Source organism: Cygnus atratus, chromosome 1 (genome assembly GCF_013377495.2).
Source record: "Cygnus atratus isolate AKBS03 ecotype Queensland, Australia chromosome 1, CAtr_DNAZoo_HiC_assembly, whole genome shotgun sequence".
Classification (NCBI taxonomy): Eukaryota; Metazoa; Chordata; class Aves; order Anseriformes; family Anatidae; genus Cygnus; species Cygnus atratus.
In genome coordinates, this window is record NC_066362.1 from 145349568 (window position 1) to 145375997 (window position 26430).

At 40.3% G+C, this 26430-nt stretch overlaps 1 protein-coding gene across 1 annotated transcript in view; it reads right to left on the reverse strand.

The window, feature by feature from the left end:
* MCF2L (MCF.2 cell line derived transforming sequence like) overlaps positions 1-26157 on the reverse strand; it is a 155102-nt gene extending 128945 nt beyond the window's left edge. The window contains exons 1-2 of the mRNA XM_050708351.1: positions 26091-26157; positions 25005-25203 (exon numbers count right to left, since the gene is read on the reverse strand). Of these exons, the coding sequence (XP_050564308.1) occupies positions 25005-25182 (178 nt within the window). The 5' untranslated portion in view covers positions 25183-25203; positions 26091-26157. The remainder of the gene's footprint in view (positions 1-25004; positions 25204-26090) is intronic.
* Between the last annotated feature and the right edge of the window lie 273 nt (positions 26158-26430).

Below are 26430 nucleotides of genomic sequence, written 5' to 3' on the forward strand. Positions count from 1 at the left end.
TGGTGGCTCACATGAAGGTCACGGCGCTCATACATTTGCACAGGGCGGTGATGGGCGCTGTCAGCAGCAAGCCAAAGACCCCTGCCACTCCGGCAGCTCACTGCACTTCAGCTCCAGAATAAGGGCTCCTGTGTCACTGCCCAGGGCTGTCACACCTTATGACCATTTATCTTACCCCAGGAAAGCAACAGCGATGATGTTAAGGGAGTGAAAAAATACTGCAAGAGTTATTAAAATAAACTGCAAAAGACAGTGTGCCCCAGCAAGTATCAGGCAGGCTTTCTTTTTACTTACCCACTCAGAAGATCACAACAGGCAATAAAGCAAATATCCAAGCATTTAATAAGGAAATGTTTGGAACACGGGACGATTATTAGAGAAAAAGTGCATAGAAAGAGAAAGAAAAAGAAAGCAGTGTGTATGGTGACTGTTATTTGTAATTTAATGCTTGTTCTCATCAGATCAAGTTTTGCTTTTCCTCCCAAAAACGTTACTAAGAAGGTAAAACACCTGCTTCTCCTCCCCAGGAACACTGATGCAGCTAATCTGTCCATTCCACATTTGTCTTTTAATCTCTCTCTTCACTGGACTACAGCATCAGCCATTTTGCTAATGATCTCTTTGTAACACATGGAAATTGCTGAAAAAGCCAAAAAAGTCTATCTTAGTAAACAATGGCTCAGGGAAATGAGAAGAAAAATTCCAAGTTTTGATACTGCAGAGAATAACACCTTGAATGCTTTGTATCAGCAAACAATCGGTTTGCTTCAGATGACAAGAAGATGTAAGACTTCCAACATCTGTCAGCAGATTACGAATAAAGGGCAAAAGCAGTTTCAAAGGATGCCAAAACCACATCTCTTCTCTTTCCAGGTAACTTTTTATTCTGAAACGTTTACATTTCTGCATGAGCAATAGTCAGGAAAACACTCCCAGATCTAATCACAGATCACCGTATTGTACACTGCTGCTCAGTTCTAGTTTTGAACACATAAACATTCACATTTTCAAGAAAATCTCTCAGAAATCACCATAATCTTTTTACTGAGCTAAAAAGACTTTCTAGCAGATCTGCTGCAATTTTTAATCCACTCAGATGTAAACCTAAATTTACTATGATTAATCTATACAACTCTTCATTCTCATGAAAGTACAATCTAGATCCACCTAAAATCCTGGCTGTGGTGCCTTACAGTTAGCTGGGCTTTTCGTTGCTCCATATTAGACTCGTTTCACTAGACAAATCTGTAATTCCCCCCACTTCTTAGCTCCAGCTGAGTCAGAGAGAAAAAAGGAATTGAGACCCATTTAGAGTATTTGACTAGGCTAGCAGCTACCCGAAACTATTCCAGAGGACCTTTTAAAGCTACCCTCATGAATATCTAAGCACTAGAAATGCTAATTAGTGTCAAAATAAACAAAAGTTTAACCCCGCGACAAAACATTTTCCTTCCTATTAATGCGAACATGCATACAGAATGCTAGTCAGATTACCAGGACTTTCCGTAAATCCTAGAAAATCACTAACAGCATCAAGGCAACACATTATTTAAGACCAGCAGCTCCTCCTACCAGTGCACTGGGAAACCGCATTTAATCTTTGCATCAGTTCTTCCAGGGCCATTTCTTCAGTTTGCAGCCAGCATCTCATTCTCTGACAGAACCAAAAGAATCCACAGCAAACATGTTCCCTCTGGTTCAAGAATGAAGGAGAAGGGAAAAAAAAAAAAAAAGCAAGGCAGCACTACAGCAGTGCTCTGCAGCCCTGCATTTCAATGACTCCCCACAGCTCCCCGTCAGCGCACAGGAGGCAGCAGGCTGCACCCTTGCTGCCTGGGTGAGGTGGGTGCTTCCAGCAGGACCGCTTGAAGCTTCTCTCCCCTCCTCTGTGCAGGGATTTGCCCACAGCGAGCCCTCAAACTGAGGGATTAATGCGAGGCATCGATGAGACGTTGGCTCGCTCGGCGCTGCCAGCCTGCTGCAAGCGCTGGGAAGGTCTGCGCTGCATCAGCAGCACGGTTAGGAAACAGCAAGCGGTGACGGCTTGCACGAAGCCCTGTCCTCATCCCTGTGTGAGCATCAGGCTCCTCGTTACCTTCTTGTCGGTTTGCTGCAGGCAAGTTGCTGTGGAGGAAAAGCGCTCCCGACTGACAATGTCAAGGCTGTTCTGCCTGCACGGCGCCTTCACGCTCTGCTTGAAGGGCTCGTTTTGGGGGGCTGAGGACTCCAACTTTCCTTTAAACGCTGAATTAATCGCAACCCTCTTCTGGACTGTTCAGACGAGCTTGACTGCTTAAATGCTGAGCCACAGCGGTCTCTGTAACTGCATTTCGAAAAAAGTGGTGGTTTTTCTTGCCACCTGAGGCACTTAAACCCCTTGGGTTTTCACTTCTGGATCCATGGAGCCCACGAGGCATATGGGGCAAACACAAAAGAACTACACAAGTTAGCTAGGAAAAGCAAGCCCGTGAGCCTATACATTCCCATTGGCTCTATGGGGTATATTTTAGGGATAAAGAGAACTTTTAGGGATATTAAAAGTCCGGAAGATTGAGACCCAGTACTGCTCCTTGCAACTGATTTTCAGTGCTTTTATACAGCCTGTTGTGTACGTTTCAAACAACGAGGCTTTTAACACTTCCCTTTGTCAAGATTATCTCAATGCCTACTAAATCTCATTATTGCCGTGATTTTGTTGATGCTCAGATTAATTTTCCCACTATTGTCATCAACCTATGGGATTTAGCTATGTCCTCTTGTATTTTAGCCATTAAATAAAAAACATTATCTATGGCTAAAAGAAAAAAGGACGTTTTCCTGCACAATTAAAAGGATTGTGTTGTGCTGTTTGTGACAAAAGTTCTTTTCTACAAATTATGTACAGCAGGCAAAAAGTAGCAGTCCTTCCTGGGAAAATGTGTGGATGGCTATGGAGACTTGCTCATAACTCTCAATGATAAAACTAAGGAGGGGATGCACTTAAAGTGTTTTTTGGAAAGGACACCTCAACCTATTCAGGCTTCCTCTGTCAATAGAAATAACTTATATCATATTTAGATATTCATTTATAAGTCCCACATCATTTCCACACCAACTATGACAGGCCTACAACACCTCCATGTATTATAAATGATTAAAGTATATTAATAGAAATGAAAATAAAGCTTCAATCAAGCTTTTGCACAACAAAGTCTTACCACAGAAATACACCATCTATAAGGATTCAGTAAGCAAAAAGTGTTGTGTTTATCTGACTGCTGCCTAAGACAGCATTTTTGCAAAGGAAAAAAAAGTGACCAACAGCAAAACCATGATAATCAGGTCAGCTTCTACTCACTCAGGTGGTCAACTAAGAGCAAAGGCACTAGAGAAAGGGCACAGATCCACGGGTGTGTATGGAGATCTGAGGTTTGTTTGGAAACAAAGGCTGTGGGATGGAGTGCCACATCCAAAGCAACCACCCTCTAGTGTGAGGAGCCAGCTTCAGTAACCTTGCTCTGCCTTGTTAACGTGTAATCACGTAATGAGTTTTGCCTGAGCAACAGATAGCTGCAATAACATACCTAGAGATTTCTCTGTTAACTTTGCTTTGATCTCCATGGTATTATTTGTCGATGAATTTCAACATCTAATGACGTGCTGTGTGAAAAACTGCTTTTGTTTAAACTACCTTCCTGAAATTTTTCTGGGTGTCCCAGTTTGCCTTTTGTGTGAAGCAGTGGAAAAAAAAAAAGGAAAAAAAAACAAAACACAGGAAATAAACACTTGCTATTCACTTTCCCAAGCCATTCATGACTATACAGACTTCCACTGTAGGTGATATTATGTGCCCTCCAACTGCCTTATTTCCAGACAGAAAATTTCCTGCACTAATTAGTTCCTGTTTGTACAAAAGCAATTCCATACCTCTGGCCGCCTTTGCCACGCTTCTCCATACTCCGATTCTACTGCAACAAAGTGAACAAAACGGGACACGGTACTCAAGAGGCCGTCACAGCATGGATTACACAGTGACATAAAGATTTTGTTGTTCTCCGCTCCCCTCTCAGCGCCTCGCAACGTGCTGTTTGCCTTTCTGACCAACAGCGAGTGCCGACTGAGCTGCTGCTGTTTGCAGGGAACTGCCCACAATGAGCCCAGATATCTCGCTGAGGGTAACAGTTAACCCAGGGAATATTGTTCTCTCTTCCCATGTGCATGATTTGTACAATTAAATTTCACCTACTGTACCGCTCGGTCACTTAGCATCACCAATTGAATTTGCATTCACCAATTGCATTGAATTCTATTTTTAAGAACTTCTTATGTCTGCAAATTTGGTCCTTCTACGCTTTGTTTCCATTCCCAGCTCACTTAGGAATATGTTGAATAGCTGAAGCTCCTGCAAAAATCCCTGCTTTACTCCATCTGTAACTCCTCTCCACCCACAGCAAACCGAACACCTAAAGCAACCCTGCTTCTTGCTTTTCAATCAATTACTGATTGGTCCACAGGAGGGCTTCTATTTTAACCCAGTGGAGCTTAGTTTCTCTAAGAGCCTGATAGCAGCTGCAGGGAAAGAAATACCATTTATAGACCTCAACCTACAAGAAATTTAAACACATCCAGTTCTCCCTACCACTTTGCATGGGCCCTACCCCACCACTTGCTGCAAAGAGCACATGTAGAGCACACGGATAGTTACACCTACCCAGCTAACCCCTCTGATACACATCCCATGCTGCTTTCCAGCCGTATCATGCGGTCAGCATCAGGCCAGCAAAGCAGCTGCACCTCATCCTGCACCCAACACCGTGTGCCACGAAACGGGGAAGCGCAGAAGGTGGAAGCACTGAAGCTACGGGCACCCACATTGCTGCAGTCGTGAGCCACTTACCTACGCCGGACTCTGGCACAGCAGGACGAGCCCCACTGAACATGGCTGGCATAGCCCAGATCCTCACAGGTCCTGCAAAGAACTTCCACGTAAACCCAACGCACAAGAGGAATACCAATCCCTCACCTTAAATAAAAGGGGGGAAAAAGAGGAAACAGGACAGTCGATATGAGGGATCCAAATAGAAAATGCATTTTTAACATTTCAGCCTCTTTTTGGCATCACTTCTTCCTTCATGAAGCAAAGGGATTTTTTCCCTTTTATTTTTCTGAATGACTGAGTTCTCTTGGTAATCAGCCCAGTTAGGCTTTATTATGTAAAGCATCTGGGATTTGAAACTGGGATTCATAAGCAGAGATGGCAGCATTCAGTTTTTGGCAACACCTCGCTCTTCCACAAGGACAAAATTGTTCCTAGATTCACAATCTGAAGGAATACAGAGAACTTTGCTTTGTACAAGTCATTGCCCTGCAAATACATGCAGGAAGGAAAAAAAGTGAAAGTTTTCTCTTAAAAACTTGACACTCAAGCATTCACATAAAACTAGAGTGTGGGCCAGGTTCATGCAGGAACATGGAATAAAGAAGCCTTCAGACGTGCAGGAACACTTAATAGAGGTACTGCACCAAAATTATGCCCTGTTTACTAATGCATGAATTTACTGAATCCCTATCATTCTCAGTGTCAGATAATCCTTTATTTTATTTGCCTTCGAGTCGGTAGGTGCCGTACAGAGAAGAACAGAATCACAGAATCATTAAGGTTGAAAAAGCCCTCCAAGATCATCTGGTCCAACCATCTCCCTGCCACCAATATCTCCCACTAAACCATGTCCCCAAGCACCACGTCCAACCTTTCCTTGAACACTCCCAGGGACGGTGACTCCACCACCTTCCTGGGCAACCTGTTCTGCTCCCCATTCAGATGCTCCTTCCCCATTCAGCCCAATCTTCCTCCCAGTATTTTCAGTCCCTAAATGTTTTTCTTTCTCCCTTATCAATCGCAATCTAGCCTCTCCTTAAAAAACATCAAGATTAGTTTGTGAGGCTTAGCTTACACAGTAATTCTTCCGTAATTCATTTCTCGCATATCCTGTATTTCAGTTTTACATGTGGAGCAGCATTCCTCATATTCCTGTAAAGTTTTATAGTTTGCTCTTCTGCATGAATGAACTCGAACCTATTGACAAGATTAAAGGCTTCAATACTTCCTAGTGTAGCAGGACTATGTCCTGTCTTTTTTTTTTTTTTTTTTTTTTTCCCCTAGCCTCCCTTGCTTTTAGGGAGCAAATGAATGAAATGTCTTTTGTACATCTGTTTCTATAGTATGTCAAGTTTCCCAGTAACCACTCCATTCGGTTATTTTCTTCATCCTCCTCTTTTCCACACTGGATTAAGTTATCAGTGTAGATACAATGGGCTTGAAAGAGTTTATTTAGTGTAACACCCCCCCTCTACCCACGCTTAGCACAGAGCTGGAGCAGCTCTCTATCTCCTCCAACCTGAGGAGCTAAACTACTCCAACACACAAGCAGCTGTACTCCACTAAAAGCAGGCATGGCAATGAACCATGTCGCCTTTTAGTTAGCATAATGCCAAGAAAGACCTTACCTTTCTACATTTATTGACATGTATTTAGAGACGAGGGATGTGTTTTCTGTAGGAGGTAAGGAAGACCAAAGACAGGAAGCACATAGGAAAATGGGGAATGAAACTTGTTGCATACAGAATGTGGAAAGAAACGAAATATCATTTTGTTGCTTTCCTCCTCAGGACAATTCCATGGGTATGTATAGTTAAAGGAAAGGCCACACAAGGGAAATTGTATTCCAACCCCTAAAAAAAACAATAAAATGAAACGATGGTACTTTAATCACAGACAAAAAAAAATGTAAATAAAGGAACTCTGGTTTAAAAAAGCAAGCAAATATTGAAAGGTACTGAGAGAATTAAATAAGTAATAGAATTAGGATGCAGAGATGCCACAGTCACATTTTACCTCAGAGTTAGTATTTCATATTTACATGCAGAAATGAAATCAATCCAGAAGACACTCTTCTGTCATGCTGGAGGAAATACAGGCTGAGGAGTCATAAAATTAATTTCTACTGAAGAAAATCCTTCCAATATTTGTTTAAAGCTCAAGGATTTTGAGGACTCCTAAAAAGTATTAGACTTAAATCTTCAAATCCTTTTTTTTTTTTTTTTGGTGTGTGTGTGTGTGTTCAGATTTGGAGTATTAGGAAAAGTTCAAATCTTACTATGTGCCCCAGTTTGTAAAATCACTCTTTCAAAAGAGCAGGCCATGCACATACAAGTTCATTAGCTCTGCCATTCAAGAGGCAGGGCTGATTTAAAACATTCTCAGCAAATGACAGTAACGAGATGTGATAGTGAACTGTCACTTATAATTGCTAATTTCACATACAGTCAGTAATCTAAAAGGTATTCAGAAGAAAAAAAGTAGGATATTTCCAGGACCATTCAATTTGATTGCACAGAATAAAACTGAAGAGCTTCCCCCCGAGGAACAGGCTGACAAGTTGTGTCACAGAGAAAGGACAGAGTAGAAAGATGTCAGCTTTAATTCTAAAATTCCTTTATTAATGGGACCTATCTTAAACTTTTACTGCCTTTACTCCACTTCCACATCTTTAAAAATGTAGCATTCACTGGAGGTTATAGTCACAGAAAGCTCTTCCCTTTTCAGAATAGCAAAGCACCTAAGACACAAGAAAATCCAGTTTGTGAGTGGTTTGACTGATCTCAGGCATCAGTCCTACCTTCTGTTCTGGCCTGAGTGCCAGTCTCTCTCCTGGACTGCACCCCAAGCACCGCTAAAGGTCTTGGCTTCGTCTTAATGCAGAACAGGAAAATTGTAATAGTCTCAAAAAGCATTCAGGAAGAGGTAAATAATTTCCAACAACCCCAAGGGTTGCAGCTGTAGAGGCCAAGCCCTGCACAAGACTTTCTGATCGTTTACCCTCACCCCGGTTCCTTCAATGGTTCCTTTGTGGCTTTTACAACAGAGCTTGTGAACTTGTCTGCGTTCGTCTCCTTAACAAGCTAATGTCACAGTCGATTTTATTGCATGCAGTCTTCAGTAAATAAAATAGCATTAAAAGGGGGGTTCAGGCTGGACATTTGGAAAATTTCTTTACTGTGAGAGGGGTCAAACCTTGGAACAGGCTTCCTGGAGAGGTGGTTGATGCCCAATGCCTGTCAGTGTTCAACAAGCATTTGGACAGTGCCCTCAATAACATACCTTAACTTCTGGTTAGCACTGAAATGGTCGATCACTTGGACTCAATCTTTGTAGGTCCCTTCCTACTGATCTGTTCTGTTCTTAGTCTGGTCATTGGCATAGGCAGATGCTTAATGTAGGAAAGAAAGAAGGGGTCAGATCTCCTCACAAGTGGCAAGAGATTCCAGGTAGGAAAAAAAATGCCTCTAAAGAAAGGCTTTAGCAATTACAACTTTTTCATATCTTGGCACGCAAAAAAATCACTATTTCTAGTTCACAATGATTTGTCTTCATACTTAGCATATGAAATAGTGAATAGTTTCAGATCCCATAATTTTTTCTATTTGACAGATGTCACAGAAGATGCTACTTCCCAAACCAGGCAAATTAAACTGATCTTTCCTGGGAGCTGATCTCCACTATACATTGTGAGACAGGAAGACTACTCTTCAATTTATTTCTCTGCTTTCGTTACAGTAAAGCTGTCAGAAAGGAAAATGCCTAAGCTTCTTTACATTGTAAGCCACATCCAAACCACATTGTCATGTTTTCTACTTGAAACAAAGATCAAACTTCTGCTTTGATGGGCTCCTGACAGTATTGCTGTTACTTTTCCTTAAGGACCATGGTTTTGAATAGTTACTGCTTTTGAAAGAGAAATGTTTCAGAGCCAGAGTATGAAATCTTCTCTCAGGTAAGCATGCATGTGTAAAATTCTTTATTATTTCGATTACATGCTGCTATTGCTTTTTATCCCGACACACCTTAAAGCTATTTCCAATCCATAACAAACATTGTTTTTTCAGTGACAAGCTTAATGCAATGCTCTTTTATTTTTATTTACTTTGTCTTTAAAATGCAGTAAAAAATGTGGTTTGACAAACTATTTACTACACATAAGAGCTTGCATGGGCTACAGTTTCAATCATTTTTAAGCTTTATAAGGTCTGGATAATTGGAAAAAATATCTTTTGAGTTGAGTTGATCATAATTGTAATCAAGAGCTAGCTACATAAATCCACAAAGATTAAGACAGAGGGACTGGCTCTCAGAGGGACTCATATTCAGAGCACAGTACACAATTTCTTGCTCCAGCTTGGCTCCTCCAGCTCATCAGGCATGCTTGCTTCTATGCTGTCAAGTCAGCTGCACAGTTGCTGGTAATTAATAACCTCCATGATGCACCAACTGGTACACGAAAATATTTTAAACACTGGTATTCTTAATAGCTGTTTAATCACACTGTTCTTAGTTGTCTGTTAAGTCATGTCACGTTTTAAGAGACTTAAAGCTTGAAATGAGATTTCCACAAAATTTCAGGTTCTGTGTTCGCAGTATTTCTCAAGTTCTACAAGTTTTCTTTTTGCAAAGCTTTGCTGTCAGAGCTCTTTATCAGACCAGTTTCAACACGCTGAAAATGACTTGATCCTTCAGCTTTCAAGCTCACCAACATAGAGCCTCATCAGAGCATCTGTGCAGTCATGTCATGTACTTCTAATGCAGTTTACCCACCTGTGTTTACTCATCAGATATAGCTACTACATCACAATTTAACTGTAATATTTGACAGAGTTTCCTCAAACACTCCTAGCTGAACACATACTGAGACAGACACACAGAACTTGGATATCTCAATTCAAAGGGCTTGTCTATATTGGTGATTTTGATCCGATTCCAGTCAGGTGTTATTTACAATATAAAAAATTTACAACCTCATGAAAAATTCAGAGTCCACAAAAATTTCCAAGAAAGTAAAGGAAAAATACACAAAGGTGTCAGGCAAAAAAGAAAGCATCACACACTATTTCATTGTACAGTCATATATTTGTCATTACAGTGCTTTAGTATGATTTTTGTCACGGTGTTAGGCCTAGAAGAGATTTCAAGGAAATAAAGAATTATTGTACTGTATTTCCCTTTACAAGACAGCAAATATATGATGGGCCAATCTCCAGTCACATTCCTGTACACTTTGTGGCAATGCCTGGATCTCTGAATGGAAACATTTTGATCCTCTTCACCATTCCCACCCGCATATGCAAGAGGAAGAGCATTTTCAGAGATGAATATCGCCAATAAATCAGTAGAGGCTAGAATTACGAAACGTAATTTAAAAGCTGTGATTGCAACAGGCAGTGCGTAGAGAGGCTTGAGGATGCCAGATAGGATGCACTGGAAGGCAACACTTGAAACTTGAGCTATGCCACACCAAAAGGCACAAAAGGAAAACAAAAAAAAACAACTCTCTAGTCTCCCTAGAGACTGATCTGCATTAGCATTATTCTAAAAGCCATTTACTTCCTTCACGACCTTGACAGACCCTTTAAAGAAACTGAGTAAGGCATTAATGAAATAGTCACCTTGGCATCCATGGTTATTAGCACAGCTGGACCTGCCATTACTAGGAGCACCTGCTAAAACGGTAAAAATTGACAAGTAACTTTGGTTGGAATGCTCTGCTGGGTAAAAATAAAAGAAATGCATAAAAATAAATAACCTATCAAATAACGCTTGCAATGACGTTATCAAATACATTAGTCAGATATTCTTTAACTATCCAAAACCTCTGCATAACACAATGTTACCAGTAAAAACTGTTATCTCATTTCATCTTTCTAAATATCCAATTTCTCCTTGCTGCCACGTGCATGTGCAAGTGGGACATCTGGCAGAGTCATTAGCTGCGGTGTGGTAAGGGAGCGCAGACAAAAAGCTCTCAAAAAGTACCAGTAGTTATGATACGGTTCAACTTTTTTTTTCTTGCTTTCATGGGATTAGGTAGTGTTGTTCAAGGAACTGCACTGTTTGCTTTACAACAGAGTCAATATTTTTATATTAGTTTTTGAGGTTTTTAATTGTGTAGTGACAATAAGGAGGGGAAGCACAGTATGCAGAAAAGAGATCACGGGTAACAGATGACATAATTCTACTCTCCTTCTGTCACTGTCCTTCCTCTCCTCTTGCCATTTGCAAAATAGGGCATTTAAAACTAAAGACTAGCTTCTTATGGAAAAGACAGTGTATCTGCCTGCTCTCCCCACGTCCCCAGTCCCCCAATAAGCTAAATCTGTATACAGAGCACACTGTACTCTGTATTCTACTGCAATATTACTAACCTAGAGCACCCAAAGCAAATAGTAATAAAAGAAAATAGTAATAAAAGAAAATCCATGGAAACTTCCCTTCAAGTCCCTTATAGAGAAAGATTTGTTTAAATAGATCCACCTCAGCCAAGACAGGGAACATTATCTGTGGGGGGGCAGAAAGCACAGGAAGGTCTCAGAAATGAGGATTGATAAATACTCATGAGTAAAATCCTAAATGCAAAGGACCTAATGACTAAGTTTAGTCCTTATAATTTCACATGGACAGCTACCTCCTTTTAGAGAGAAAAATGAGTTCATGAAACATTTTAAAGACAATTTGAGAAAGTGATCCCACTATGGAATCACTGCCAGATGGCCCTGTAATATTTGCCAAGCTACAGCCAACATTTTGTCAACATGGGTTAAAATTGCTTTTCTATACAGCACAGCCTTCTCGATGCTATAGGATATTTTTTCAATATATACGGGAAACCATTTTACTAACAGAAAGTCACAACTGTGACTTCTATCTCATGTACTTGCGACCCAGTTACTCATATGAACTATGTTAAAGATACCTGTCAAAAACAATCTAATACTCATTTAGTGCTTGCTTAACATAACGTCTCTTTCATAAAAGACAATAATGCAAATAAAAGTCTTAAATTCTTCCTGATAGAAACGCATAAACCACACTGTTGCACAGATTTGGTTTTGGCTTGAACTGTTGAAGCTAATCATAAACACCACTAAAACATCCTAACACAATATATGAAATCATACCCCTACCACAGCCAGAACAAAAATACTCTTCTGTGAGAACACATATATGTATCCCACATTGAATGTATTAAATAAACTACAAATAAAACCAATGTCCTGCCAAAATCCTATTATGAGGCAAACGTACTAGTAATTACTTTCAGCAGCTCTCTGATCTCCAAAAACAGCTAAGATTGCAATACGCAAAAAATAGCATTGAGCTTAAATTACAAGACTTTAAAAGTAAGTGTGCAGAAAACTAGATGCTGTAAAAAAAAACCAAACATATATATATATATATATAAACACTGCCCATGTTTACTTTTGTAAATACCAACCTTTGTTGTTCTGTCCGAAATCCAAAGCATGGAGCACATCTCCTTTGATCACGTGTTTTATGTGAGAACAGCACAAATGACACAGCTTTTGAGAAACAAATGTAGTAAAAAGGTCCAAGTGTGCATGTCAAACTCTTCTCAAATGCAGTAAAATTGACAGATTTAGTGCAGTGCACTTAGCTTTTGCAGTGAATCTGTTTCCAAGGAAACCAATAGCTGCAGATGCTTTCCCATGTCATTGCAAAAGAAAATTCAGCAGCGAGATTAGCTGCTTACTCAGAATTTTACTCACATTTATTCTAATCGATAACAAACTATTCCCCAAACTCTGTCAGAAGACCAGACTGAATGTTAAAAAAAAAATAAAAAAATAAAAAAAAGCTTTCCCTACACATAATCTTTGTTGCTAAAAGCAGCATGCTACCTTTAAACGTTTCCCTCTTTTAGTCTCCCAAAGGGACCAGCCTCCCCTGCTTTGTCTCCCTCAATAAAAGCATGCAAAAAAACACCCCATATCACGGGTTTTCATCCTAAAAAGTGCTCCAATGACTTGGCAATACCCCAGCTTCCAGGGGACAAATGCTGACCTGAAGAGGCTGCAGGAATGTTTATTCTTACCGTATGGAATAGCTTTGCAAAATTGCCTCATGCTGTAGAGATATCACCATGACTGATGTGATTCAGGCTTCTTATAATGAGAGTACAAAATACAAATATTTAGTAAAACCATAGCAGAGATACAGGCTAGAAAATCACTTTCCAGGCATAGGACATTAAACCTATAACTCAGCGTTACATGTAATGGTTACTTCTCATTTAAACAGCAAATTCCCAAGCTGGCATATGTAAATGCAAAAACCTATAGACACTGCATTTCTTTTCTTTTTTTTTTAATTAGACTCCTTTTGTCTGTATAAAGTACCATACCTCCTCTTTCAGTGATTCAACAGCAACATCTACTGGACACGAAGGGGCAAGATTCAATTTACGTAAAGAGATTAAGGGGCTGGGCACAGAAGCAGAAAATATTTACGGCATCTCTCTCTATGTACTTTTGCATCGCAGTCAGTGCAAAACATGAGCTGAAAAGAACAGAAGCTTTAAGTATGCATTTGCTCTCCGTTCACCCCTCCAAAAAGAAAACAAATCCAACAAAAAGATAGATTAATAAAACAGCAGTGACTTATTGTCATCTGGAGACCAGATATTTTTATTATATATTCTAGGAATATTAGATACACTGGGCTAACAACTATTGACAGGAATTTTGCCAGTAGAAATACTCAAACAATTTCCAAGCTCATGCAGTGAATGTTATTATACTCCTTTTTGCTCTTTCAGTCTGTTTTCCCTCTTTGTTAAACAATTAGCAGATTAAAAAATATCAGCAATAACTAGTAGCCAGCCAGGTCAGACCAAATGAAAGTTCTTGAAAACGTTACAGGGAACAAGACGATCTTATTTGAACCTATAAAAGGCTAAGGACAGGGAACCCAAAGAATTTTGACCTTACGATGCCCAGCATTGGCCTTCCACCATGGCATCCACAGGTCAGAGCCAGGTGTCTAAATTCCCTAAGTGGATCACAGGAAGATTTGAGACCTTGTGAGAGGGATACGCAAAAACCTAAATTTCTAGCAAGCTACATCTAAGTAAGCCAAAGACAATGACCAAGGGCTCAACTTCAACCCTCCTTCTGCCCCACTGCAGAGTCCAGCATTTCGTCTGCCTGTTAACAGGCACACGTCCAGACTAGGATTCACATTCACAGTCCTTGCCTGGCTTCACACAGCTACACAAATCCTTTTCCTTTTCCCATGCAATCAGATGAGAAGAGGATCCCTACTCCAAGCACTGATCATGCTTCAAGTCTCAAGCAATTATTTATTAGATGTATAAATACTCCTGGAAGCAGAGAGCACAACCCAGTGCAGCGAAAGCCAACCCAGCATCCCTGCTGGCGCCCTCCCAGTTGGTAAAACAGGAGAATAACCCACCTGCTCCCTCCGGGACCAGGCCTGGCTGCATGCATATGGCCCATTCTGATACCTTCCAGAATCTCATTTACAGCCTTCTTATGTAAATACATTTCGTAGCAGTGAAAAGGGCAGGCACAGCCAACTTCTGTGAAATTAAATATGCTGGAGCGCACAATGGGCCACACCATACTGTTGTTCAGAGCTGGAAGTGCACAAGAGTGGACCAATGGAACAGTAAATTTCTACAAAATACATTACAAAGTGTTCTAAAATGAGAGGTGTTTCTCAAAATAAGCAATAATAGGGAGAAAAAAAAATAGTTAAACAACATCCTTAACATGTGCAATGGGGCATTTCTGCAGAATTTTTCCCCACTCCTCTGACTTTAAGCCCTGCTCATGTGGAAAAGGAAACTTTCAGGATTTTTTGTGGGAAGAAAAAACTCTGTGTATACGCTGCTAGCAAAGAGTTTTTCAGGCTGCATTAAGAGAGCTGATTCTGCTTCTAGGCCCACTAGCTGTGGTCCACCTAGATTTTTTGGCAAGCCCTAGCAGCACTATAAAGGTCCCTAATACCTTCTCCGCACACACATAATCTCATGTATATATCCACACGCCTTACTGGAAAGAGCAGCTGCTGGGAAGACTGCCTAGCTTTTCAAGGACCCATTCCCCACCTCCCAGAAACCTCAGCAGAAATGATACCGATGTGATTTCTCTGGGAGCTTCACCTTTTGGGCTGCTCTCCTTGGCAGCAGTTAATCCCAGGCGTCTTACTTTCCGCTGCTGCTTTCCCAAAAGGAAACTGAGTCAATCCATCATCTTCAGTGTAGCTGTTCGCACCAAGGTGATGGTTGGATGGAAGTCACACACGCAGCAGGGCTCCCCTTGCTCCACACATGTAGTAATTAGCAGAAGTACATTCCCCCAGATAAGCCTTTGCAAAACAGGGCACACCAATTTGACAGCTGTGAGCTTACACTGACCGACTCCAGATGCAAAATCAGTTTTCCTTACTCCCTCCGCATAAGTTGTTTAGTAACAGTCAATGGAAAATATATTGAACTGTTCAACAATCGGTTTAGATGACATTTGAAGATTAAAAGCAATAGTCTAACCATGTGCAACAAATAATCTTAAAGAATCACGATTTTTCTAATGTACCTCATGATCAACAAACAGGCTTAAGCAGATCTGATAAGCTGAGCTGAGAAAATAAAGCTGTGCATTAAGTAACTTAAATTGCAAGCCCAAATTAAATAAACTCTCTTTAGCCCCTAGCAATTAAAACAAACACTGTATCTTTTAGCTTTAGGTTTCCCTTTGACAGCTGACTGTTTAACCAATTTTAGTCAACTCTAAACCAGCATAATTTTCAACAGCCAAGAAACGTGGCCATAGCAGCATGCAGCTAGACTGCAGTTCGTACCTGGGAATAATGAACAAAAGGAGCTCCCTGATAGCTGTATATTTTCAACAGTAGGAAGATTTCTACATACATTACTTTTTGGACATAAACACTTGTGGTAGTCGCAACAAAATGCAAAAATAGACTTGAAAAAAACGTAGATAGTTTATCTCGTTATTTTCCAGTATTTCTATTATCAAACCACTCTCCTATGCAGAGACAGTTTGACTTTTGAAACACGCGATGAGTGTGCAGTAAGTACAGCAAATCTGAGTATCTGTTTCATCATCTGTGTGAAATAGCCCTGAGAAATTCCCCAGAGCCAGAGGCAGCAAGTGAACCCAAAATCTAATCTGGTTATTGCCCAGAACAGAGGCAAAGCAATTCATTTCCATAATACATGGTCCAGCTGGAAGCCAGTTGATCAATCTAACCCACTGCTTTTTACCCTAAGGATGTATTGGTGATGCTGAGAGAAAATAAGGCAGCACAAGAAAACGTGTAGCTTGGACGGTTTCTGCTGCACCTATGTAAGTCCTAGGGTAAACATTCACCACCTCATCTTCATGGCCTTAGGAGCGAGGGCCAAACCCAACACACAGCCTGCTGCTGTGGAAGCAGGGAAAGCACTTTAAACTTGCCACGTGATTGCTCTTCACTATGCAGGAGGCACATCTCCAAGCATGTCTAAGGTCATGCATTACCCTGTCAGAAGGGTAAGTCAGTTTCTAAAACAGAATTTGGTTTTGCTTGTTCGGATATTATAATCAAGCAGCTTTATGCAGACATCCACTGCCTGATTTCACAGATGCAGAAAAATGGGGTTTACAGAAAGCCTACGCAGGTTAGACGCATAACCCCTGCTGAATTTCAATTACACTTCTGCTTAGCCACTTTTCCAATTTCTTTGGAGCCACCTGAGGCAACAAAAGCACAAAGGTACTTATGTCAGGGACTAAACAGAATTGACAAATCTTTCTTACTTTGGTGTCATCAAGTATTTAATATTTCTTCTTGCATGGAGAATATCTAAAAAGTGAAGCATGATTTAAATCAAAAGAGAAAGTTTAATTACATACAAAGGTATCATAAAAGCTATTAATTTAAATGAGAAATTAAACATTACTGCTTCATCTTCAGAGTAAATGGCAAGACATCTATAACTATATAACATTAAAATATAGAAATGCAAGAAAGTTGTATTAGTTTTTACCAGTTAAATATTGCTAGAGAATAATTTCATACCTCACTACTCAACATAAAAATGCTGTCACTTAAGAAAACTCCAAATTTAGAAAGTAGAAGGAAGTGCAACAATGCTGCGTACAGTACTTGGAAAAACTCCTAAAATCCTTCCCAGCTCTGGGAAATTCAAAGAAAAAATAAAGATGCTTTCATGCCTTCACTATGGCTGCAGATGGTACAACAGGTTCCTGAAGATTATCTTAGTGGCCTGGCCAAAAAAGAAAAAAAAAAAAAAAGAAAAAAAAAGAGGAGAGAAGATGACTTGCAGTTAATAAGGGCTCAGAGTAATTTCAGGCAACACTGTTTACCACCAATTTCATTGTTACTTAAAAAGCTGCATTCTTTCTCTGTTAATTTATGGAATATCCATACAGGCAAGAAAGCAAACAGCATTTGGAGTGCTGGGATCGATGGTTGCAGGCTCCTTGAGAGAAAGAGGCAGGGAAGGAGGAGATGGGGTAGCCCTGGATGTTACGGATTGCTTTGGCTGCATGGAGCTGGGCAAAGGTGATGAAAGGGCCGAGTGTCTCTAGGTAAGAGTCAGGGGAAGGGACGGTAAGGCAGACTTCATGGTGGGATCCTCTTACAGGCCACCCAACCAGGATGAAGAGGTAGGTAAAATATTCTATAAGCAATTAGAAGCTGCATGACTGCTAGCCCTTGTTCTCATGGGGGACTTCAACTTCCCCGATGTCTGCTGGAAATACAACACAGCAGAGAGCACACAGTCTGAGATTCCTGGAGCTTGTGGAGGATAACTTCCTGACACAGTTGGTGACTGAGCCAACAAGGGAAGGTGCCCTACTTGACCTGTTGTGTGCAAATGAGGAAGGACTTGTGGGCGATGTAATGGTTGGAGTCCAGGCAGGATTCATTCAAGGGTACTGTAGTCACCGGCAGAAGTGCAGGCCAAGCCACTTTTAATAGTTTATCAGCAGATCCGGCTAACCAGGGAGAGCCCAGATGACTGAAGGTTTCAGCCTGGAAAAGAGAAGGCTCCGGGGAGACCTTACAGTGGCCTTCCAGTACCTAACGGGGGCCTACAGGAAAGCTGGGGAGGGACTCTTTGTCAGGGGGTGTAGGGATAGAACAAGGAGTAATGGCTTTAAACTAAAAGAGGGTAGATTTAGATTAAACATTAGGAAGAAATTGTTCACCCAGAGGGTGGTGAGGCCCTGGCACAGGCTGCCCAGAGAAGCTGTGGATGCCCCATCCCTGGAGGTGTTCAAGGCCAGGCTGGATGGGGCTTTGGGCAGCCTGGTCTGGTGGGAGGTGTCCCTGCCCATGGCAGGGGGTTGGAACTAGGTGGTCTTTAAGGTCCCTTCCAACTCAAAGCATTCTGTGATTTTATGAATGTGATTCCAATCTACAAGAAGGGCAGGAAGGAGGATCCAGAGAATTACAGGCCTGTCAGTCTGACCTTGACTAACTTGCTGTCCTTCTATGATGAGATGACCCACTCAGTAAATAAGGGAAAGGTTATAGATGTTGTCTACCTGGATTTTTGTAAAGCATTTGACACTGTTTCCCAAAGCATTCTCCTGGAAAAACTGGCTGCTCATGGCTTGGACAGGTGCACTGTTTGCTGGGTGAAGAACTGGCTGGATGGCTGGGCTCAAACTGCCACAGTGAACGGCGTTCAGTCTGGCTGGCAGCCATTCAAAAGAGGTATTTAGGTATTTAAGAGACACGTGAATGTGGCACCAAGGGACATGGTTTAGTGATAGGACCCACAAAGTCAGGTTAATGGTTGGACTTTATGATATTAAAGGTCTTTTCCCACCTAGACGATTCCATGATTCTGCAATGCCATGAAAATTCATCATGTGTGGCACTGAATTATATACATATATAGGCACACATACATACACACTCTTTCTCTCAAAGTTATTGCTGACATTACAGAAATACCTCCCTGTAGCTCATTTTTCAGCTGGCAATGCCTTTTCACACTAACAGAGCTTTTCTGCTCTAACTTCTTGAGCTGAGTGCTGCTAGCTGAACAAGAATTTATTTTAATATATTCCATATTTGCTGTAATTCCCAGGAAAGAAGGAATTACAGTAAGATGCTTAATATTAATTTCATTTAAGAGGCTAGTTAACCTGCACTGCTCAAGACTTAGATGAAAATCCTGACTAGACTCCTGCCGATTTTAATCAAGCTGGGATTTCATTGCTCTATTACTTGTAGCAGAAACACAAAACAGATGAAGTTTACCATGCAAATGTTCTCCTTTTCATGTTCTTAGACAGGTTATTCCAATTAGCTTTGAACACATCTAATTTTGAGGAGTTAAACTAAGAATTTGTCAAATTCCTTCAATAGAAATTCAGTTTTAGTAAAAAGCAGGACTTCTAGCTAATAAACATATACAAACATTTGCTCAGACACGTGTGCTGAATCTGACAGCAGTCCCAGAGTGGCCAGGAAAGGAACAGACCTGTAAAGAGATCTGCTTATAAAACTGAGTTCTGTTGTAAGAAAATAGCCTTGAAAACTAAGAAATATGAACTGTGCACACATAATATATACTATATCTTATTTGGACGTGCACCTCATATCAAATTACTAGTGCCAAATAGAAAGCTCAACACGGGTATACTTGAAAGATCCCAAAGGACAATCCAGCCAGTCCTTTAGTGCCAACCCACTGCCATCAGGCAGGCAAAGAGAAGTGTAGTGCCAAACACCCTTCTCTGCCAACGGTTAGATTAATCCCAGTTTTACATTCACCAAAAATAAAAAAGATTCCGAGTTCCCCCTTGAGCATTACATCAGACACCACCAGTGACAGCGATAGCTCCCAGCTCTGTGCCGGACCATGTATCCCTAAGTGGCTTGTATATTACAGCTTAGGGACTCCTCATTGGTTTATTTTTAAAGGCAAGAAAGGTCACGGGTTATTTAGCATCTGTGTGGACAGCTTCAGAAGTTTTTAACACCATCTTTGTTCCACAGAAGACGTACCAATGTTAATCAGATTACACGACGATGTTGTCACTCATGGTAAAAGCAGTCTTTTTGGAGCTACATATGGAATTCTAAAACAGGAATCTCTGAAAGCCTCACAAATTTTGTCTTGACAAATTGTTTTAGTTTATGAAAAAAAATCCCACCAACAATACTTGGTATGATATTTATAGCCTCATTATCTACATATACCGGTTAGCTGTATTAATCTAACTTGTAAGTAATCCGCTGAGAAAGCTTTCTATTAAGGAGTCACTTGAGGTATGGTATAATGTGTACAGCCTTGCAAATTAAAATTAAAATTCCAATACGATTTCAAGTATGATAAAGCATCTTGGGCAATGTAAAACAGTTCCAAGAATAAAGGAATTTTGCCAATATATTGCATAAATATATGCATATATTGTATTTTCTCCTCAGAAACACAATGATTTAATCCTGTCACTCTTCTAGCTACCATCAAAATCATCTTATATCTCTTATATTTTAGTTAAGACTTTTAAAAGGTTGTATTTGTAGACATCAAGGAATGGAATGGACTGGACTGAAACAGCATTAGCTATTGTTTTTCTGAATAGAGTCACTTAACCTGTAACAGTGCCATTAAAATAATGAATGCCTACAGTGTTTCTCTCATACATTACTACCAAAATATTTTATTTATACAGTTGTGGCTAGCAGCAGTGGGGGAATTAAGGATTTCAGGGTATAACTGGAGTTGCCAGGATGTACAAGTGTTTAAGAGACTGTTTTGCATTTTTTTTTCCCCCTCCCCTTCTGACACGGGTGATAAGCTATCAGTGGTCTTACTAATGTAACTTGAACAAACTATTCCAGACAGTGATGATCTAACAAGTATATAATTCAAAGATGACCATTTCAGTAATGCCATTCAGTAGGACCGTAAAGGTGTTTATATATGCAAAACAATGCAATTTAAGACTTTGAGATGATACCAAGCATGTTTCTTTCCAAGAGCATGTGAATGTAACAGAGGAGCATTTTGAGTGCCTGTGAATGCAACACCCGATGATTTGTTTTGCAGCACAATTACAATTGTTAGAATTGGCATATCAAATATTCACCTATCTTTTCAGCTGTGTTTTAATTTCTCATAAAAATCCTAATAATCATTTTAAATGGCAAAAAATACATCCATTTTATAATTTAAAATGTTTAGAAAATATTTTTTATTTACTGAGTATGTCTTCTCAGATAAGTTTGGATCAAAGAAACTTCAGATTTCAGGATCAGCAATCACCTGTATACCTGATTCTTCAAAACCTGGGCAGTCATGATAATCCCCATTTTTGTAGAATCTTTGTTTGTAGCACCCTCGTTTCTGTTTGTTACAACAGCAGCAGTTACGGTTCCTAAGACATTACACTAGAAAAATTTTTGTAACACAAATACTGTAAGGTTCCCCCTGCTTTACAATTGCTTTAGCATCATGGCAGGAGGTTAAAAAAAAAGTGTGAAAAAAAATCACACTCCAAATAAATCTGAACTGGAGAAAAAGCAAACAAGCAAGCAAGCAAACAAAAAGGGTGACAACTGTTTCAAGGGGAACATCTTCAGAGGAGAATAATCCCAAGCAAAAAAATGTTGATATGTTAACACGCCTCCAAGCACAACGTTCCTGAAGTCCAATCCTGACCAGGTAGAACAACAGAATAGACACAGAGAAGTGATAGATGTATTGGATATATATATATATATATATATATATTTTTTTTTAAATGATTCATGATTGTCTTCCACAACTGCATCCTTTCTCCATGCTCTTTTTATTTTCCAGCCCCTTCCAAAGAGAAGAGTGGGAATGATGTCTTACACAAATTGCAACGAGGCAATAGCACACACAACTCAGTTGGACCCTGCCATTCAGATTGGGTGTGAGGGAAAGGTTCTGCACCCAGAGGGTGGTCGGGCACTGGGACAGGCTCCCCAGGGCAGTGGTCACGGCACCGAGCCTGACGGAGTTCAAGGAGTGTTTGGACAATGCTCTCAGACATTGGGTCTGATTTTTGGGTTGGTCCTGTGTGGAGCCATGAGTTAGACTCGATGATCCTTGTGGATCCCTTCCAACTCAGGATATTCTAGGATTCTGTGCTTTCATCTTGGTTATGCTCTGCTTCAAGCTGCGTTTTGCATGTTCCCTCAGCTATTGTTTTCAAGCTAGGCTTTTAAGCCTTACAAGATGCAAAATGTTCTCCAGCAAAAATGTGTAAACTCCCAGACACAAGGAAGACCTGATCTTAATTATAACTTCTAGAAGACTATTGCAGTAAAAATATTGCTATTAATATAGTATCAATAGCATAGCAGATGAGTTTCTAGGGAGGGGGAGGGAACAGAGGCGTTAAAACTTCAGCAGCAGTAACATATGGTTTAACTAAGAAGAGCAGCGAGATGCTCTCCATCCCGTAGTATTATTAGGCTGCATGGGAGACTAAGACCCATCACATTTGCTTACAGAAGCCGAAAATAGAGAAGTGAAAAGACTCCAATAACATTGCTACAGCAGTATTTTTTTTTCTCCAGCAGTATTTCTCTCTCCTCTTCTTCCCACCAGACTGTGGCGCTTGGCTTCACAGAGCAAGGCACTACGGCTTTCTTTACCAGTCACAAAAATAGCAGCTTCTTTTCCTGAGAGAAATATCTGAACAAGTATCAGAACTAAAGCAAAACAACCACCCATCAAGTTTAACTACCCAGCATGCAAATTGCCCACTATATTTACCATGTTATGCCACTGTAGTTCTTTTCAGAGCAGATTCTTTCTACCAGTCCCTTGATGAAGTCAGAAAATATTAACATGCAGATTGTATTAATAAAGAACCATAATTTCTTACAAGTCAAAACTCAACAAAATGGCCATGAACACAATGATTCATCCAATCCCTGATACTAGCAACAATGTCAGTTATGACACACGAAGAGCTTTCAGACTGAACTTAAAATTCAACAACTTTACCAGAAAATTATCTGCAACGAAGTTTCTCATGCCTAGTTCTAGGAAAGCTCCTTTCCTGGTCTACACCATTCTCTTCTATAAGTTAAAATAAAACAAATGTATATATTTTGAAAACTATGCCCCACCTTTTCCAGGCATAACGAATAGTATCAAGTGCATTACAGTTTTGATCAACGGCCTGCAATTCAGTTGTCAAGTCAGGCATGGATGTAAACGTCAATGAAAAATCTACATTCCTGCTACACCTTGGACCAGGAAACTTTGACCAGGACCTCTTTAACTAAACCTCATATGGCTTTTACATGGACTCCAGTGACAGAAAGCCAGCAACCATAGCTAAAAGCTGAAATAAGCATAGCCTAGTATGTGCAGATTATTACAGGTAGTCCCATGTCTACGTAAGTATGAAAACCCGCTCAGTTCCTGGTCTGCTTTCACTGCATTCACTCTGATCTGTGCAGTTTATGAGCTTCCTTTGTAGATCAAACACTCAACCTTTGATTTGCTGTTACATCAACAGAAAATACACACGGACCTTAGTCTAAACCTAACGCAGCTCTACCACAAATTTCTAGAGAGGAAGACTAGCAATTTTCCATTTTAATCCTTTAGATGACAAGACAGAACTACGTTTCCTCTAACTTCATACTCCAGGCCTGCCTTCCCAGGCCTTGTTTGTTTGTTCTTCCATCACAGAAGTGTTGCACACGAAAAAAACTTCTCAAAATCTCCTAGCCTAGCTCAAAGCACTGAGAGGAGTACACCCAGGCCACTTCTAGCAGCAGCTTGTTTCACTGGAGATTTCATTAATAATGTGCTAGAGACTTATACAAGCTCTTAAACAGTCTAAACCTTCTCTGCAGGAATCAAATGGGCATTTCCCTATCCTTATTCTATTAGATATGGACAAGAAGAAAATGAAACCACGTAAGTGTTCACCTTCTTCCTTAATTCACAAAGGTATCCAAGATCTCCACCATAAGAGTCAGAGTATGCATTCTCTCCGTTCCACTTTTCTCTTTTAGTCTAGATACGCATGATTTCCACAGAAGTAGTATTTCGTCAATCTCTGACCATCCTGACATCTTTCTCTGGAATTTCTGCAAGAGTTTTATTTGCATCTTTCTTTGTTGACCTCAAAAGAAGTGTTGCATCCTGGTTGAGACCTCCCTAACACATGAATAAAACGTTACCTCTAATAACTGCTTCCTTCTAAGCCACAGCAGAATATGAATTGTTTTCTTCTGTACTAGCACCAGCATCATCAGCTCATTCAGGCTGAAAGAACCACTTTTTTGCTTTTATTACAAAGGAGTCATATCCTGCCTTGTAATTGTATAATAAATGCAAAACTGCATTTTAGTGGATTTCACCTTTCCGGTTTTGGATCATCTTTCTAGCTAAAGAGGTTTGCATGAATATCTGCAGGTATTTTTAAATTTCCTAGGAGGGTGGTTTTTTTTTTTAATTTAATAAAACCAAAGAAATATGTATTAATAAAGATCAATTGCTATCAAATGCAAAGGTTTATCAAATTATGGCATTATATTCCACCTACATTAGTACGAAGGCAAAGGCCACTTCATTCAGATATGAAAGTAACAATCTTCTTCATGGGTAAATACAACATAGTATTGGAAAAAATTAATTCTTAATCCTTGTCACTATATATTAGCACTCACTATATTTTTCTCCTGCTTACTGATCAAAGCAATAAAAACAGTATGATAAAGTGCAGAGGTTTTTGTTCTTGCTTCTCTGAGCAGTTTCTCTAGAGCAGGATTTTAAAACAGGAGGGAAGGTAGGTCAGGTTTCTGTGGGATGACTATTTTTTGCTAATCAATTACTTTATGCAATTATTCTAATTCCTTATGACAAGCATCAGTACTCCTGAGTAAAAATCTTCACTCTTCACTGGATGCTACTAAACATTTATTTTTGTGCTGACATCGCCCTCCTCTGAGTGAATATTTGGCTATTGCTTTCTTTTATCCCCGCCCCGTTCTCATCTCAAGCGATGCGACACCATTGCTAAAATTCTCAAAGCCATCGGTCCTCTCCTTAGTACAGTTTGGCAGCCAGCAGGACAGTTCTCAAAATACAACATATTTTTCTCACCTGCTGTGCTTTCTGGCACCTCCTGCTTGTCTCGCACAAGCTGCATGATGTCTGACACCACAACCTGATGGTTCGTATCTTCTTCTTTCTCCTCATTAGACTGATTGCCCGTCGCGAAACAGTTGCAGCTTCCAGTTTCTTTGCACGGGACCAACCTCCAATACCAGTAGTCAGACATGAAAAGGCTATGAGTTGATTTCTGTAATTTGAAAACAAACAGAAAATCATTTGCAGCAAGAAGTGACAAAAAAAACAAAACCCTACCTACTTAAAAGGAAATCCTCAAACATTTGACAGTCATGTACAGATTACTGGTACTTTTGATTCTATTTGAAGAAAACAAGAAATAGGAGGTTTATAATAACCATATGTGGTGTCACATTAGTAAATAATAGCTATTCATGATATGTATCCAAATAAAAACCTCAAGAGACCCCCGTAGCTTCTCAAAATGCTTATATTATAGGTCTGTGAGCCAATCAGACACACAAAAAAAACAATATACAAAAATAAATTACATATAATCTTAGCATCAATTGTATAAAGGCAAAAATATAAATATCCTTCTGTATTTTCAGCAGAACAAGTCAGTATTTGTCTTTAAAACACCCTCTGAAACCCAATTTAACTAGGTGAAAGAACATGAGCTGTCAAAAAGCAAAACAACACAGGGATTATAAATGATGTAACGCTTCCCACAGTACGGGAAACTGAAGTTACTGTTAGAAATGTTAATAAACACATTAACTGAAGGAAGCCTTGACACTGGAAGCGTGGCAGGAAGGAGCGATAGCACAGACTGGTTTGGTTTGGCTTCTGACTGAGCGCCCGGGGCCTTGGATGCTGCCCTTCCTGAGCAGGAGCGAGTGGCAGCAGTGCCCCGAGCCTGGCCAGAGCTCATCACCAGCCTGATTTGTGCCCGCAGATAAGGGAGGAGCTGCGCCGAAACACCTGCAGGTTGCTAAATTTGCATACACAAATGCCAGGGAACCTCCGTGTTTTTCCTCTTCTATGCAAAGGAAAATCTCCCCTTCCTGAAGTTGCAGATAAATCGACAGCGACTGCCTCAGCTTGCCAAACACTTACGATTGCTGATCTGTGTTTGGGAATTCTGCAAAGTGCTGGCAAAGTGTGATTTCTTCTGGAAATTACACCTCATCCACGCCGGTGGATCCCCCTCACCTCCAGAGGGTACACTGAAAAAAAAGGCCCCAAACCACTGAGCCGCAACAAACTTTTCCGAGCATACCTAGAAAACACCAAGCCCACGTGGGGGAGATGTACATCTCTCCAGGTAAATGTAATGCTTTCTGGATGCATGATCTCCACTTGTTCCAAAACCTCGTGTTTCTAGGATAGCTCTGTTTCTAACTGCTCTAGTGCAAACATCCCTCTGGACCACAGATACTAACCAGGATACATGCAG